This window comes from Impatiens glandulifera, chromosome 7 (genome assembly GCF_907164915.1).
Source record: "Impatiens glandulifera chromosome 7, dImpGla2.1, whole genome shotgun sequence".
Classification (NCBI taxonomy): Eukaryota; Viridiplantae; Streptophyta; class Magnoliopsida; order Ericales; family Balsaminaceae; genus Impatiens; species Impatiens glandulifera.
The window spans coordinates 9,019,288-9,037,653 of record NC_061868.1 but is presented as its reverse complement, the minus strand read 5'-3'; the positions used below and the strand labels follow the sequence as shown (position 1 = coordinate 9,037,653).

The 18,366-nt window shown below is 31.2% G+C and overlaps 3 protein-coding genes across 5 annotated transcripts; 1 reads left to right on the top strand and 2 right to left on the bottom strand.

Annotated features, from left to right (window-relative positions):
* Nucleotides 1-213: 213 nt before the first annotated feature.
* On the top strand, nt 214-1,387 carry LOC124945844 (NAC domain-containing protein 72-like). Its single transcript, XM_047486354.1, has 3 exons — nt 214-394; nt 468-736; nt 811-1,387. Exons 1-3 carry the CDS (start codon nt 214-216, stop codon nt 1,237-1,239), a joined length of 879 nt encoding a protein of 292 aa, XP_047342310.1. The 3' UTR covers nt 1,240-1,387.
* A 7,101-nt stretch (nt 1,388-8,488) lies between these two features.
* Nucleotides 8,489-10,632, bottom strand: LOC124944908. The gene is made up of 6 exons (XM_047485257.1): nt 10,071-10,632; nt 9,848-9,988; nt 9,471-9,758; nt 9,271-9,386; nt 9,086-9,176; nt 8,489-8,696 (listed from the first exon to the last, which is right to left on the bottom strand). Exons 1-6 carry the CDS (start codon nt 10,566-10,568, stop codon nt 8,691-8,693), a joined length of 1,140 nt encoding a protein of 379 aa, XP_047341213.1. The 5' UTR covers nt 10,569-10,632; the 3' UTR covers nt 8,489-8,690.
* A 1,755-nt stretch (nt 10,633-12,387) lies between these two features.
* Nucleotides 12,388-18,310, bottom strand: LOC124944778 (peptidyl-prolyl cis-trans isomerase CYP37, chloroplastic). Of its 3 annotated transcripts, none has more exons than XM_047485122.1 (12): nt 18,076-18,310; nt 17,426-17,686; nt 17,197-17,286; nt 16,981-17,076; nt 16,286-16,393; nt 14,743-14,792; nt 14,198-14,300; nt 13,718-13,771; nt 13,101-13,259; nt 12,899-13,021; nt 12,759-12,808; nt 12,388-12,684 (listed from the first exon to the last, which is right to left on the bottom strand). In XM_047485122.1, the coding sequence occupies exons 1-12, from the start codon at nt 18,250-18,252 to the stop codon at nt 12,567-12,569; spliced, it is 1,389 nt and encodes a 462-aa protein (XP_047341078.1). In that variant the 5' UTR covers nt 18,253-18,310; the 3' UTR covers nt 12,388-12,566. The 3 variants fall into 3 exon arrangements, with proteins under 3 accessions (XP_047341078.1, XP_047341077.1, XP_047341079.1); XM_047485121.1 differs by having other exon boundaries at nt 17,426-17,694; nt 18,081-18,310; XM_047485123.1 differs by having other exon boundaries at nt 17,426-17,694; nt 18,076-18,218.
* Nucleotides 18,311-18,366: the final 56 nt, after the last annotated feature.

Genomic DNA, 18,366 nt, shown 5'->3' with positions numbered 1-18,366 from the left:
AAAAAAAGGTTATCCGTCGGCTGTAAAAGTCGGCAATGTCAGATCGGTAACCGGTTCAGTCAAGAATACGTGGCAAATTATGAGCGGTTTAGAACTTCTCTTTCAGGTCCCATTTGAACAGTATTCAGACAACGACTTTGGAGTTTTCTTTTTCTCAATTTCTTGCTTATAAAGATCCCATCTTCCAATTCTCTCTCTCCTCCAAACAAAAATATGGGTGTCCCAAATATCGACCCGATTACCCAACTCAGTTTACCTCCAGGTTTCCGTTTTTACCCAACCGACGAAGAACTTCTAGTTCAATACTTATGTAGAAAAGTTGCCGGTCATCATTTCTCTCTTCAAATCATCGGAGAAATCGATCTTTACAAACACGACCCGTGGGTCTTACCTGGTATGTTTGATGTTTGATGTTTCTGTTTCACAAGAGAAGTTGAATAGAAGTAATTGTTTTTTGATTTCTTCAGGAAAGGCAATATTTGGAGAGAAAGAATGGTATTTTTTCAGTCCTAGAGATAGAAAATACCCAAACGGGTCTCGACCCAATAGAGTTGCGGGTACGGGTTATTGGAAGGCTACAGGAACTGATAAAGTGATTACCACTGAAGGAAGAAGAGTTGGGATTAAGAAAGCTTTGGTTTTTTATATTGGAAAAGCTCCTAAAGGAACAAAAACTAATTGGATTATGCATGAATATCGTCTCTCTGAATCTCCAAGAAAAAACTCCGGCAACAAGGTAATATTTTAGATTAAAAAAAAGTTGAATGATGATTATGTTTTTTAACATTTATTATGATTTGTTTGTTGTAGTTGGATGATTGGGTTTTATGTCGGATTTATGAGAAGAAATCAAGTATGGATAATAAAAAACCCATACCCGGAAATGGAATTATAGTCAAGGAACAGAGCCATGGAGGTTCTTCATCTTCTTCATCTTCACACTTTGAAAACGTTTTAGATTCATTACCGGAGATCAACGATCGGTCCTTTTCTCTTCCCGACGACAACTTTGATTGGACTAGCCTTGCCGGAGTCGGGATCGGAATCGGGTCGGTTTCTGATGCATCCGCCGTGGACGGACATGGACTGCCTATGAGCAACGGGTATAATGATATTTGTGTTTCTCCTTCTATTACAGGGCAAGAGGTTCAGAGTGAGACCCGAACCCGGAGAAATAATGACCCGTTAATCTATTTTCAGCAAAACCCGAACTATTTTGCCAACGGGTCGTGGAGGTAGACCCGTTTGGATATGGTTACCGGGTCAAAATGGGGATTTGGAATTTTAGGTTATAATGGCAATGGTGTAAATAGTGATGGAGTGAATTTTATTTGGGTGGTCATTTTGAATGAGAAAATGTAGAAGATGTGGGGAAATTAAAACTTGATTTTTGGTTACATTTTATTATTATTATTATTCACTAATGTAAGCTGATAATTTATTTATTTGAATCAATATAAGAATGCTTTTTAAAGTTTTCATGAGTTATATTAGCTTTCTTATAATAATAATAAATTATAATTTTAAATATATATAAATTAACATGTTGTTGTAGGCCTTTGTCTTATTTAATTTTGTAAATATTTTATTGTATTTCTCTACAACATGAGATAAATATGAGAATAACAAATCAATTAAAAAATATATAAAAGGAAGTTAGGTACAGTCTAATTCGTCACATTTAGGTTCATATTAATTATCATATAAATATTTAATTCAATTTGAATAACAAAATATATATATATATATATATATATATATATATATATATATATATATATATATATATATATATATTATAGTGTCTATGCCGGATTTGTTTACTGATTGATAAAGGTTTATTCAAATAATCGAATCAATTTTATTATCATTAATATATTAATTAATAAAATAATTAACGGAGAAATTTAACAAATATATTAATTTAATTTGATATTTTTATTTAATAAGTAAATTTGTATGAAATTATTATTATATTGATATTTTCACTTAATTAATTATTTTAAAATTAATTTAAAACTTGTCGAATATGAATTATTGAATATACATGGTCGAAAATTTAAGAAACTTTTAAATTTTCAAATTAAGATAATTTTTTAGCATTTAAATAGTTCTAAATCAGTCAATTTTAATATATTTGATCTTAAAATAAATAAATAAAATCACATGACAATTATAATATATTCCATTTTCATTTCATTACTAAACAATAATTAATACAAATAATTTATATAGATAATAATAAAAATATGATTTTTTTTTTTTTTCTATTCCGCGTTTGTTTAACATGCTGACAATGGCGGCTGCCTAATGGATAAAGTGTCAACTTGACAACTTGCATATGCCAATCTTTTAAACATCTCATTTGAAAGCATTTTTATATTGGATTGAAATTCACTCTAATAATTTGAAATGATAAAAGTCATACATAAAATAATATAAATATTATAAATTTAATTCTCACTAAATATATCTTAAAATTAAATAATTAAATTGAGTTATGGATCAAGTTTAAATAAAGCAAATGGAAATAAATTTATAAGTATATGTTTAATTAAGTAATATTTTAGAATATTATCCATATAAATTAACATTTGAATCAAATACTTATAAAAATATATTTTGAAAAATTATCATATTTTTTCTTTAAAACCCAACTTAATTTCAATATTTGTAAATATAATAGAGTATAATCATGATTCATGTGAAAAGGATAAACTAAAGAAGGGTATGGAATAGGCTAATTTTACACAAGAGGCTAATTTTAGAAAGTTTGAACATTGACCCAAACATTAAACATGGGTATTTAGTAAGTAAAATAAATTTTGGTATCTATATAATCTTATAACCATGCCAAAAAAAATCATATATATTGTAACACCGGGGTAAAGAATAGACTAAAAGTGCTTAAATTATTTATAATATACTAACTTCACTTTCACTTTTATAAAGAGTATATTTATTATGATTTATTAACCTATAATCGTTACAATTTCTTTCAACTCAGTCATGCGTTGTCTTTTTTTTTTTTTTTTTTTTTTGCTCATTCTTAATCCTATTCTCCACCAGTTAGGACTCTTAAAATCACTCACGTGACAACGTCTCGAACCCGAGTATAGTTAAAAAAAATAGACTAAAAATATTTATAAAGATTCTATATTTATTAAAAGATTCTATATTTATTTTGATTTTCCAATGTGATATATTATTATTATTATTATATATAATAAAAATGAAAAAAATATTATCTATAAATTTGACACATTATTCAATCATTTCTAAGTTAAAAATAAGAATAATATAAATAAATGTATAAAATGAATAAAAAAGTGGACATAATTTTTATACAAAATACAATTATATATTTAATTCAACCATATTCTTTACTAAATTAAAAAATATTACTTTAAGTGATATTCAAATACAATTATCAGAAAATAATTTCCAAACAATAAAAACCTATAAAAACTACCCCACGTATGCTTGCACTAGAAAGTCAAAATATTCTCTATTATTTTCTTTTTATTTAATTGTTTTTTAAATATTGAACTGTTATTTGAAAACATGATGTATTTGTCCAACAATACCTATCTGACCATATCTCCAAACTTAAAAAGTATGCATTGATAATTGTAACCACTCTTTTATAAAATCAATAAATAATCTAAACTTTGATAACAAGTTTATAATAATTAACCTCACAAATGTAAGGGTTGATTTAAAAAACTAAAATGTCACGGGTTCAATTCCATTTATAAGCGTTTTCAGTTTATACGGAAGAAGGTAATAATAGTGGATTGTTTAATTCTAATATTCATATAATCTATAAAAAATAATTTGTTCTCTAAGCAAAGCAACAACATTTGAGCTAAATCATTTTATTCTATATTTATTGTACCCATCACCAGCTAATTTCAGCCAAATCTTTATATATTTATTGTATCCATCACCAGCTAACTGAATATAGTCTATCTACCCATATTCAGGTTGCCTAACAAAATATTCTTATTTTTTATTTAATTGGTACGTTATATTGAAATATATTAATATATAATAGTTTGTATTTAAATTTTTTTTTTTTAAAAACGGTCTAATACCCTACTCTATTCATATCAAGATGCTGTAGGCTTTTTATCAATCTACCCATCAATGTTTTTATTACACATTTTTTTTTTATTTTTCACTCCATTTTTCATAACGGAGTCTAAGTGCGGAAATATTTGTTTAGACTTGAAGCAGTAGATAAAAATGGTGGAAAGTATTGGATGAAAAGAAAACACTAGACACAAGAGTTTTTATGGATGTTCGGAGTAAAACTCTCATATGTCATCCCTCTTCTCGACCTCGAGAAAGATTTCACTAGAAGATTTGGTTTGATTACAACGCGTACACAAACCTAGTCGGACAACCAGGACTTAGAACACTGTCTGTTTCCGAACTCCTAACACACAACACTCTGTTGACAGAAATAGATTTTGTCAACTTACAATACTGAAAAACTCACACAGAATAGACAGTATGTAATACAACTTTAACAATCTAACAGAGTTGAGAAACTCTTAGAACTTGAGAACTTGAGCGTTTAAGAGATTGATTTAGAAAAGCTTAAGATTCGTGAAAACACTTGCATAAGACGGATAAAACGGGCAAGCACAAATTGCCCTCCAGCTTCTCCTTAAATAGGCAAAAGGCAACAGACACATTTACCGTAGAGGACACATGTCCAATTTCGGTTGGTTGAGCGCTAGTCTAGTACATCATAGAATATGCGCTTTTGATCGTGGATGTACTGGAAGGACATAGTGCGCCGAATATCATTAATGGGATTGTGGTGTACTGGAAACGTACATCACATGAAATTTGAATTGCTTTGGCACGTGACGGTCTTCTATAGGGTTAACTTTGCTGCAGTGACTGACCGCCAATACCGAATGCTTAATCAAATACTGAGTTTGATCAAGTATTGAAGACGCTTCATAAAACCGGGCTCCTGTAAAATATCGGAGAGCTGATATATTACCGAATTGGTAGAATGCCGGAAAGCTTGATATAAAGCCGGTCTCGATTAAATATCGGACGCGCTCCTTTGTATAAAAACCGAAGTGGATGAAAACCGATCTCGATATGAAAATCGATCTTGATTAAATATCAGACGCTCTCCTTTGTATAAAAACCGAAGTGGATGAAAATCGATCTCGATTAAGTATCGGACGTGCTCCTTTGTATAAAAACCGATCACGATATGAAAACCGGTCTCGATTAAATATCGGACGCGCTCCTTTGTATAAAAACCGAAGTGGATGAAAACCGATCTCGATATGAAAACTGATCTCGATTAAATACCGAACGCGCTCCTTTGTATAAAAACCGAAGTGGATGAAAACCGATCTCGATTAAATACCGGACGTGCTTCTTTGTATAAAAACCGAAGTGGATGAAAACCGATCTCGATATGAAAACCGGTCTCGATTAAATACCGGACGCGCTCCTTTGTATAAAAACCGAAGTGAATAAAAACCGATCTCGATTAAATATCGGATGCGCTCCTTTATATAAAACCAAAGTGGATGAAATCCGATCTCGATATGAAAATCGATCTTGATTAAATATCGGACGCGCTCATTTTCGGTTTTCAATCTACATAGAGTTAATTTACCAAAAAATAGTTTTTATTTATACACTTATAATTAATACTTTAACTTAACACTCAATGTCTTTTATATATCACACATCTCTCGTATCAATTATAAGTCACTCATATAAACTATAAGTCATATGTGAATAATATTATCACTCTTTACTCTCAATTTTCACTCTCAATATCTCAATATTCTACACGTACGATCGTCCAAATCGAACCAAATATCAAATCAAACCATCCAAATTGGTTCTGATTTAACTAAACCGAGCTCTACGTTATCATAAAACCGTTGACTGACCAAACCGAATATGCTCAATTTGACCTAGAACTCATGCAAATCTGCAACATTCCCTCTATTTGATTCATGCATCTTTCATTGATTCATTAATTAAATATTCCTCTCTAATTTTAGTATTAACTTGATAGCCAAAAATGACTAAATTTATTTCATTTTCAAAATCAAAATGACTTTCTTTCATGTTCCACGGTACAGAGTTACAATACTGTACCGAACATTAATAACCCTTTTAACAGTAGCATTTAGCCCTCATATTCAAAGCTTTAATTTCCAATTTTAATAATCAAAGACCAAAGCATTAATAGTAAAAACTAAAGATAAAGAGTAACAAAATCATTTTCTATTTTCATTGTTATTTGAGTTCATAATTAATTTTCGGGAATTCAGTTCAAAAAGACATATTTTAATTTTTTTGTTATTAAATCAACTCCAAGCTAAGAAAAATTGAATTGAAGAGACATCTTTAATTTATTTCAATCACTTTTAGATTACCTAGGTAACTATCTCCAGCATTTGAATTCGATTGCTCTTAATTAAGCCAACTAGTTAACTAATTGATATTAGATGTTACGAATTTTATATATGCACATTCATCAAGAAAAATGTTTGATTATGTAGATCAATATTCAATAGGTATCCAAAATCTTATACTACAATTATAAATTGTGAGGTTATATGGATTAATTGTTTCGATTGGTTAGTTCTGAGTATGTTCAAAGTTAACTTAAGTGAATTTGGATGACTGAAAATTGATTTACTGCTTGAAAATTGTAGGGTGAATTTGATTTTAAATTGCTCATATTTATTAACTTGTTTTTAAGTAGATTTCTTATATATATTTTTTTGTCAGAATTATAATTCAGACTTCTTAATAGGTGTCAATTACAATTTAGGACTTTCAGTTTAAAACCTTACCGATTTAAATTTTTTATTGTTAATTTGTACAAAATAAAGTCTTTGTAACGAACATAGACGTTCGTCAAAAAATTTAATTATCGTGACATTTATATTTATAAATAAACAAATACATGTGTTAAAAACAAATTAATTACCTGTTTTTTTTAATAAATATTAAAATCATTGTCAAATATTATTTAGAAAAAACTAAATCAGCTCAATTTTCAACACAGCCCTCGCGACTCTCCTTCTCCTTTATTTCTCTAGGTAAGTCGTCCGCTGCCCACTGTCTATTCTTTCTTTCTTCCATCGTTCACAAAGGTAAACTTTCGTCTCTTTCTTTGTTCAATATCTTAACCGCAAAAGATCATATTGACCCATTCATGTTTAGACTAATTCTGTTTTGATAAATTCTTCTTCATTCTATTATTCATGCTTGATTCTTTTTATTATTAATTCTATAATTCTTATTATAAAATTCATGTTTCAATATGTCCTAATGAAAAAAATAGGAAAACATTTGAATTTGTCTAGATCAAATGTTTTTCTAACTTTTTTTTATTAGAACCTAATCAAACATAAACATAATAAGAATGTATGGCCATAGTTAATAATAAGAAGAATCAAACATTAATCATAGAATTATGGGAGAATTTATCAAAACATAATTAAGGTTTATCATTTGCGGTTAAGAGATTGAACAAAAGAAAAAAAAGACGATAGTTTACCTTTGTAAAAGTTGGAAGAAAGAAGAATAGACAGTTGCATTCGACTTACATAGAGAAAGAAGAGAGAATGAAGGGGAGTTTGCAATGAGGCTAGCTGTGTTGAAATGAGAAGATTTAGGTTTTCTTTTGTTTTAATAAATAATATTTGACCAATAACTTTAACCTTTATTAAGATAAAAAAAACCACGTAATTAATTAATTTTTTTTAATTAATTACATTTTTATTTACAGTCTATGTGAGATTTGCAATTGACATCCAATAAGACCAATATTTTTAAATACATCAATCTTCTGTTTACTTTATTCCTATATTTTATGGACAAGCTTCTTCTTCATATTGAAGGTTATTGAGAATTCATTATTTCTATTTTTTCTGGCCAAGTTCATTGCAGGTTATTGAGAATCAACCATTAAAAAAAATGAAAAATATATTTTTCCAAATGAATCTTTACCTCAAGATATAATTTGTGGATCATATATTTTTGTAACAATTTGATTTATGACTAGGATAGGTTAGAATTTGATACTCGGTCATTTGAACGAATCAAAACGACTAAACCATAATTTAGTAAATTGATTACAACGGTTTATATGTGCATTTTGGCTTAAAACAGTTTATTAATTACTTTAATGAGTTTACCATAATTTAAAAAAATAAAATTAGAAAGCACTTTTCATGACCTTTTAAATCCGAAGGGTAGGAAACTTGAAAGCAAATTCCAATGTATAAAACCTAATAATGCTAGTAGTTCATGAAAACTCAATATAACTATTTTTCGAAAAAAATACTAGATTTATTTTGAGGTTAAGACCATTCATAAATTTATCGTTAAACAAGATTCTAAATTCATAAAATAGATTCTAAATTCATAACCTATTTATTTTTCAAATAACCCAAGATCAATCTAGCTCTAACCCAAACCATAGAGAGTATAATATTTATTTTGATCAATATACAGTAACTCTTATAAGAGAAGATCAATGAGCTATTTTATCACAACACACATATTTGCAGTTAGTTTCCCTCTATAATCTATCTATATATATATTTAGGGAATCTGATTTCAATGGTAAAACAATAATATATTCCTCTTCCTGTCCTGCTGCCCCCTTCTTGTTCATTTCTTTACTCCTAATGTCATGAAGAGAATCAACTATTATTAATTTAATCAAACCTAGATTTTAGGCTTATTACGAAAAAAAAAATTACATATTGCATTAGTTTAGTTCAGTGTTTTCTATCGTTTTATTTCAAAAATGTAACTAGATAGTAATAGTTTCTATCTTCGTTATGTGATTTTTAGCCTCTACTTTCATTGATCATAACGCTATTATTATTTTTAGAAGCTCGGGAGCTCATCGCCCTTCTCGAGGACTTGGGTGCTCGCTAATCTCTTATTAGTTTTCATGGATTTTAATTTTCGATTTTTTATGTCATGTTTAGCTTAAGTTTAACTAAGTTGGGCTTAAAAGACTCCCATTTATTAAAAGAACAAACATAAAAAAAACAGGTGATTATACCTCGGGAGGACCTGCAGATTGTTGGGGTCCTTGTGGACTTGTTCCGGCTGGCAAATCCAATGTTCTTGATTCGGATTTCTCATTTGAATATCTGCAGTCGACATCAACAACAGAAATTTGACATGCTTACTATGTGTAATTCGATTGAATGAGATGTAAACTTGAAAAGGAAATTGAAGACTTACGTTGATAGAATTGTGACCCAAATGAGTTCTACGCAGTCAACCCAAAGAAGCCTTTGTTCAACCGGAATAACGCCATAAGTAATCAGATGAGCAAATGGCCATAGTTTCCACCCTGCCTGAGAAAGAAGACGATGAATTAATGAAGAAAACATCAACATAACTTCATCTAGAGATGATGATCTAGCTAGCTAGCTACTTACAGTCAACATAGGAAAGAATGTTGCTCTCAATTCCTTAAAGATATTTGAAGGCGAATCCATCCGCAATAATCCAACTACTGTATAGTAAATGCTATTCCAAATTGCAGACCATATCGTTTGATCAAAAGCAACCTTAACTGGAACTACCCACCAATCATGAAATGGAAATATCACTTCGCAGATCTCGTAATAGTAATGAGAAAGTGATCCGTGTAATGTAAACCCTACTATCCCTGATCTGAACATTCGAGCTCGATCAAATTCAAAGATAGGTTTTCCTTCATAACACTAAACATTCAAACGGAGATAATCAATCAAATCAATGAATTATCTGATTATGATTGTGAAAACGGAGAGAAATTAGTTAATTAACAAACCTGTGCAATCCAATCTCCTACTGAATACACAACACCACTAATCACCATTTTAGCGAAAACTGGATTTGATTTTAGTGCTTCTTCATAAGCTGTCCAGTTATGTTGAGGTGCGTATCTCAATATCTCGTATAGAGTCCATCCCTGAGATTAGAATGAAGAATAATAAACATATGAATGGATGGATGAGAAATTCCTGATTCAGCGTTGTTAACTTAACACTTACGTGCCAGTAATCGTGGTCGATTGTAAGAAGTTTAGTAATGGCGAAAGTTCCAGCAGCGAGAACAATACAAGCGTTAATCGATCTATCGATTAACTTGTTAACATCTTCTTCCTGATCGTTTCCATCAGCTGATGATGATGAGAAACTCTGGAATTCACCGCCGCCGCCTTCGAGTGATAATCTTCCTTCGGACGCAAATCCAGCGACTACTTGACTCAGAATCTCTCCTCCTTGGATTTCTCTCTCAGTTCCGACGAGAACACTGTCTGGCTGGTCTGTTGAGTCGGTGCTCTGTAGTGGAATAACATCTCGTTCGTCGTTGAAAACGGAACTGACTATTAGACGGTCTTTTTGTTTGATTTTGAGTAGATTGTGGCGGAATTGAGTGTTGAAGGAAGAGATTGAAAGGTTCTTGATCTGGTGAAGTTGGATAGGGTTTGGTTTTGGAGAGGAGAGAGAGATGAATCTCTGTGGCGTGAAGCTACTTACAGACGCCATTGCTGGTAGAGAAAGGATTGGAAGGAGATGACGGGAGATGTGTAATTCTTCTGAAAATCAATCGACGTGGAATGAATCTATGTATTTATATAATTTTATCATAAATTATTTTTATTTATTTTGTCTAAGACATAAACCGCTCTCTTTAATTCATGATAACATTGGTGTTATTTTTCACCTAACTCAATTGTCTTGGAACGGTTTTTCCATAAAACTCAAGGGATCCGCACGAATGATATTTGTGTTTATAACTCGATTTATTCGATTCACTTTTAACACTATAAACGGTTAAATATATAAAATTATCAATATATTTATTTATTTGATTAGAATGATAAATTTATTTATTTATAACAATATAAAATTTTAATATATTATTATATTAAAAAAATTGTTTATATAATTATATTTTACGATTTTTTTAAAAATAGTACCCTGCGGGAGAGATTCCCTGAAACCGAATAAGAAAGGATGATATTACAAAAATACTTGAAATAAAAATAGTGCGAAAGGTAAATGTATTTCCTGTTCCGAACATCCCCATTGACTTCCCTAAGCAGGACGTATATGAGAAAACTCGAAATAGGTTAACTATGGTCACTCATTCTAAACTTAAAAAATATGTAATTATTTTTTATTAATAATAATTATTTAAAATAATTAATATATTTATTTATTTAAAGAGAATTCCAAAAATAAAACGAAATAATTGACTTTTAATATTAAACCTAATTAGGTATGACTTTTTAAATAAAGTTAACAAAATCCTAACATCTTCTTATTTATTTTTTTATCAAATATATATATAATTTATGAATTAAAATCTAATTATTTTTACTTTTAAAAAATATCTTTCAAACAAAAATTATCCCAAAAAAACACTCTTTTAACAATTGTTTATTAATCGATGGTAAAATTTAAGCTTTGAAGAATAATTATTTAAAAAAATGTTGTTTTCTATATCTTTAAAGAGTAATTAAGTTTAACATTGTGTTGAATAGTTTTACATGTTTCAATTTGTATGATTCCGACGACCTTGTCTCATAATCATATCCACAATTAAATGGTTCTTTTTTCTTTCTTTTAAATGTATGGCAGTATTTTAATTTAAAATAATCGAATTTTCTGGAGCTTTCGTTTTAAAATAAAATTATAATACGTGACCAAATCTTATATACTTGTTTATCCATGGCCATTCGTTCACACATCATCCGTTCATTCTTTACGGTCCACACGATATTAAGTCTCGTGGTCCCGTATAGAAACATTTTTAAATTGGATCAATTTAGTTCCTAATTTCTTTTTACATTGAGAGATGCATGGACTCATGAAAGCAAATATTAATAATGAACTTATATTCAATGTATTTTTTTAAGGGAATTTTAATAAGGAAGTAATTTCATTAATGAATTGAATTATTGAAAATATAATGAAGACAGAATTGAAAATACACTTATAAAATCATACATCATTCTTTATTAAAATTGTATCCTTACTCATATTATCTTTATCCAAATTATTTTCCAATCAATCAAGATATATAGTGTTCTAGGGATCAAACCTTGTTGATGTTATTATTTTTTATTCTTTTTATTTTGGATTGCCCGTGAGAAAGGGTTGGCCTTACCCTAGGGTCAGCCCGGCCAGTGAACAAGAAAACAAAGATACATATTTTTATTTTTTTGATTATCGATAAATTTGTTTATGTTTTCTCGTTCAAATCCATATCAGAATTCAACACCAAGAGAGTTTCTAAATGCGTCTAGCACAAACAACTCACGGCTTTACTCACAAGTCAAAAACTTGTTAATTCAAATCCTTAGACAATTGATGACATCTCTCTTTGATTAATACAAATTCTCCAATGTAATCTTAGCACTTCTTTGATGACCAAGAAATGAGTATAGGAGTTGATAGAATCAAATATTATATATAACCATATTATAAAACAAGAACAATTGTTCTGACCTGAATTCGTGGTCGGCAAGAGGAGGAGGATCAACTCTGCTGTTCTGGCAATACAAGACGATCTTGACCTTCTATCAGCTTTGCTGATCGGATCACATCGCCAGTTTTAATCTGAGAAAGAATGTCTTTCCCCGCCGCAGTTGTATATCTAAACACAGTTACAAATTTCTTTACTATCTTGAGATAAAATGGAACTATTTAAATTGCAAGAAGAATATATACCCAAAAACAGGAAACTGGCCTTCATCAAATGAAATGCCTCCTAAGCCAGCCTACAGATCAAAATATACTTTGAAAATCAATGTTACTGATCTCAATCTCTTAATTCAACACTTGAAAGTTCAAGTACAAATATAACTTACGCTTCTCTTGTCGTAAAGATAAAAGAAAAACTGGTACGGTGAAGAGTATTCATCGGAGACATCACTATGCGCCATTGCTATTGCACCATAGACAGAGAGTGGAAGAACAGGTAACTCTCCGTCCTTTAATACAAGAACATTTAGTTGTTTTTAGTATTTTTGTTGATAAATAACAGATTAATGATAATGTGGACAAACAAACCTGGACACTTAAGGTTGTTTTGTAAAGTGGTTCAAACTGTCCTGCTGGCATTATCTCTAAGGGAACACTATAGCCGTTGTTCTTTCCAATTCCACTGTCTGAGATAATTGCTTGATTTATACAACTGAGCTTTGTGCCATTGTATGCTCCATCAATTACCTAAACCAAAGTGAGCTTATCTTCAGCTCGGTCCATACAGCAATTATTTGTATAAATAAAACGATTTTGAAACGAAAAAAGGTGTGATTGTGACAAAACAACATTTTCCAGATAGGCTCGTTATAGAGGTTATATTAACTCTATCAAGTACAATAAAGTCCCAAAAGAAAAACAATAGAAATCCAATAAAAGAAATGGGAGGTGATGGATAAAAAAATAAAACACAGAAAATTAAGAAGCACCCTCCAACCTAAACAACACAGATCCGTAGAAATAAAGGAGATGATCAATGGAATCATAAACTTTGAGGACGAAATATGACAAAACGAAGTAGGCTTGTCTGTTTTCAAGAGTGTATCCAGACAGTTCTTTTATTTGACATTGACAAGAGTGGCAGGCTTGGTTTTGAGAATATGTATGCAGGAAAAAAGTTCAGAGACAAGTAGCTACTAGCTAACCTGTTTCGCAAAGTTCCCTGCTGTCAGTGGTGCAGAATATCCATCTAAAATAACCTGATAATAACGAGAACAACAGTTATATGACTGAAATCGCTTGAGCATGAAGATAGACAAGGACATTGGTCCATGGACACTAATCTGATTCTTGACTGTCAGATCAACCCCTTCATTAGATCACAACATTTGGTAACCTAAGCAGGTTGTAAACAACATTGAGTAAGAGCATGTTTAATGAAAAAGTGGATTATCTAAGTTAAATGACTAAAATATCATTTGTAGTTATATAAAATAAGGTAATTTGGTATTTTAGTTGATTCATGATATGATATGGGGTCGTCATCAAACAAGGCCCTATATGAGATCAGAAAGTTACTGCCTACAGTTTGCTCTAAGTGGCAGGACTCCTTTTAGTCAAGAACCCAATAAGGACTGATGTGAGAGCAAATCTATTTTTAGGAAATTGATTAAGTTTTTTCATACCCTAATTGAGGCAGAATTTCTGGATTCACCACCAGATTCTGGAGAAAATGATGAGCCATCACCCTTCTCAATAGTGAATTCAACGATTCCCCTCCCTGCAAGCCTAAAGATTCATTAAGAGATTAAGGTCCTACACCTGAGAAAGGTAGTTTATATTTGTAATGCCACAAGTTAATCAAGTTCTCTATTATGTATTTATGTTGGATGTCCGTTCAAGAATCAATAGCATCTATTATCCTCGATTAAACAAAAGAATCTTTCGATTCTAAAGAAAATTTCATGGAAAAGTAAGATCATATTAAGGTCATGTTTGCATCAAATATCAGATGTAGTAATGGAATTTATATAGCAAACAGAAAACTAGGTAAGGAAAAGCCAATTGGTGACACAGGAGGTTGAATGATTTTTGGACCTTAAATGCAAGTTCCCTCAATGTTGAACTCTCCCACACATGCCAGCCAAAAAGATAAAAAGAAATGGAAAATGCATCCATCGTAATGAAGTTTAAATGAGAACTTAAGCCAAAAGTATTGGAAATGGCATACCTGGGGTATACCATGTACTGTGCAGGCAATAGAAACGATAACCCTGGGGCCTGTAGAAAACCTATATGTCAACATTTTGGAGATCAACGAATGAACTAGTAGCTGTAAAACAAGAAACTTGCACATAAATGACTTGAGATATTACACCAGATTTGTCTGATGGGGTGACATTGTGATGCAAAATAACTGGCTCATATCTGGAGCAATGGTGACAGGGATTTGGTTTCAAAATCTATATAATAATTATAGGAGAATAAGAAGGATTCTTGAGACCTTTTTCAGAACAGCATAGGAACATTCATTCTCTTGTCTATTTATTAATTCGCATTCATTCAGTTATTACATCCACAATAATTCAATTTTTTTCTAGTTAATGCATTTTTATTTTATTTTAAAAGGTCAACTCTTATATAATAAAAAAGACGTGAACACGAAATGCGGTCACAAAGATACAAGCAAAAGGAAACTAAAAGAAAAGAAAGCCAAAAGAGACTCAAATCCTTAGCAGCTCAAATAAATCTCATTGTGTGCATGTCCCCCCTTTTTGAGTGAAGGGAAAGAAAGAAGGAAAAATCACTAAGTTAAGGGATTTTTAGGTTCTGTTTGTTATTCTATGATTTGTTTCAGTCATATAAAGAAACAAACACTCACAGGCCTTTATTTTTCAACCCTTCCTACTTCAGGCATGTTAGCTTGTTATCTTCCCTCTTATTTCAGTCTCCTCAACTCAAAGAAAATCCACTAAAAATTGAACGTCTCACTTCAGTTTTATGCCGAAATATCAACAACTGAAAGTTTTGGCATCACACAGTCTCTCTGCAACAGATACTCCAAGACATCACTGTGCAAGAGATTTTACCCTATGTTCGGCAGTTGTTCTCAAAACCACTCATTTTGAGTTGAATCAAATACTTTTGAGCCTCCTCACTTGGGCTGGATCAGGTCACTCACTGATCCCCTTGGTTTGGAGAATTTGCTGCCTAGTTTGAATTGGAGTAAGTAAATAGTCAAACTAGGCTTATATTTGTTTATTATTTTATTCTCTAATTTATGGATGGAAAACCCGAGCTCTTGACTTGAAAAAGATAAAGTCTTGCATATATTAGAATAAGCTAGTTGGATATTTTAAGGATTTTGATTATCCTAATGAAAAGAATATCAGCTCTAAATTTGTATAAATATGTGTAACCTTTTTTTTTTAAATGAAATATGTGTAACTTATTATGATAATATAAGAGAAAGAAACTCTTTATATCCATTTATAATCCAACACTTTCCATACAATTTTATTCGTAAGTACATAGAATACAAATATTTCTATCATCTAGTTAGAGATGATTTCAAATCACATATGCACAAGATGCAAGCACAAAACTAATAAATGCATTGCAGGTTGATCATGTACATCTTGTGAAATTCATTATTGCATAAAATCTCAATAGGCTGACAAGATAGGCTAAAAACTCCTTTTCATTTGGAAGCAAAAAAAAAACTCGTTTTCATTATTTGCTTAAAAAAACATTTTATAAAGGGCTGAATTGACCTGTAGTAACTCAAGCTGTGCAATGATATCCAGAGATTTTGCTAGGCCAACTGATACTTTGTCTGGATCCTTGTCACTTATATATTGAAGTAGCGATTGTAACCCACCCTGATAAATTCAAGAAAACTGCATGTATGACCCATACCGGCATATTATGAATAACCAACAGAAATTGCTAATGAATTATTATATTTCATGCTTAAAAAGCTAAGCAGTTGCAGGACTAAATGACATGACCTGCATAGGCATATTGTCACCGGCAAGGTATAGCAACCTAATATATAGTAATATGCATTTTCTACGAAATATCTTAAATGTACTAAGTGTCCAACCAAGTTTGTTCCTGTTAGTACTCATCACAATGTGACATACTGATGATACTAGTAATACTATTCTTCTGTATAAGAAAATCATATTAGATGAGAATAAAGAATTAACAGAGTTGATGCCCAGGAAGTAACAATAAAACCTAACAAAAGAGTCCAATAAACATCTTGTTAATGCAATATTAAGACCCTGGAGGAAGAGACTGTAAACTAACAGTTGGAGTAATAAACACAGAAACTCATGCTAGGAAATGTTAAAGAGATTGCCATATTAATATGATACATTCATCATTTCTCTACCTATGCTCTCTCAAAATTGTTAATAAATGTGAAGGCAATTAAATTAGTGAAAAGTAAATAGCAAACTACCTTTCCATCCACTAAAGATGAATACAACTCCAAGCCATTTTCCCTCGTATCAGTTGGTATACTATTCAGAATTGATTCCTTTTCATCCTTTGCAATCTGGAAATTGGACATGAAGAATAAATTAAGATTTCAGTTAAAAAATTATATATATATATATAGCAGCCATTAAAGTACGCTAATGAAACATTCAATGACAGATATGTGACAATTTGATACCTTTAGAGCCTTCTTTACATTACCCTCCATAGTCCCATATGGCTTTCTCTGTGGAATCCTAAGCAAGTATGAAATGTCCTCCAAAGAATCCTGAAAATCATAAGTTTCGGTAATAAATCATGAAGGAAGCAGCCTCTTCTAGTTAAGTTGACTCTATAAGACAAGTTTCTTCCTGAGATCATTAAACTCATGTTAGGTTTCAATATCAACTTTCAACGGGAACAAGAACCTGTATAGCCTTCATACTCGAGTTTGCAGGGATAGCCCTTCTCAAAGCTAGTTCTCCGGTCCTTGGAACTTTTGTGTCAGGCGAATAAAGCACTGCCTCTGCTGGTGAAATGAGCAACGAGTTCCAAGCTGATATTGTTATTGGAGATGTGATTTGAACAAATACTAAGATAAATGCAATTGCACTCTTCAGTTTCTTAGTTCCTGCTTCTATGATAGCCGTTTTCAGATAGTTGATGTTCTCATCACAGTTTCCAAATCCCTGCATAACTATAACCTTGTTTCAAAAGCTAGATCTCCAAGAAAAATTCTAATATGTACAATAATCCATAGTTTTCTATTCGGAGCGAGTCGACTATTATATAGTTTGCAATACTTGAGTAGTCTACAATTGGTTCAAATAGAAACACATGTGATTGTATTTGCTAATGAAACAAATGAATCGTTAGTATAGATCTCAAACTAGTTTAGTTTCGAACAGGTGATTTTCTGTTCACATTTTGAATTATACAGTTATACTCCCATTCATTGCCATATAAACATTGATTTCCATACCAGAAGAGCAACAACTAGAATTGTAATGAACAACCTACAAGTTTGTCTTAATCCATGTGGTAGATAATAAAGAAGAAATCTAGTTCAATTCCGCACCTTACATGTGATTTTCGCGGGAATGCAGCTGGCTCCGGCGCGAATCGCTCTCGACGGATTCAATTGACAAACGATACGGTTGGGATAGAAACGGTGATGATGGGAAGAAGATGGAGAAAGTGCGAGACTGATGGAGACCTTGTGAGAGAAGAAAGAGGATGAGAAAGAGAACGCCATGAAAGTGTAGTTTGGAAGTAGACTGTGATGAATTGGCGCTTATCATCTAAATCCTAATCTGTTATAAACCACCCGGTCCGGTGAGCCGGTCACCATTTTCTTCTTTTCTTTTTT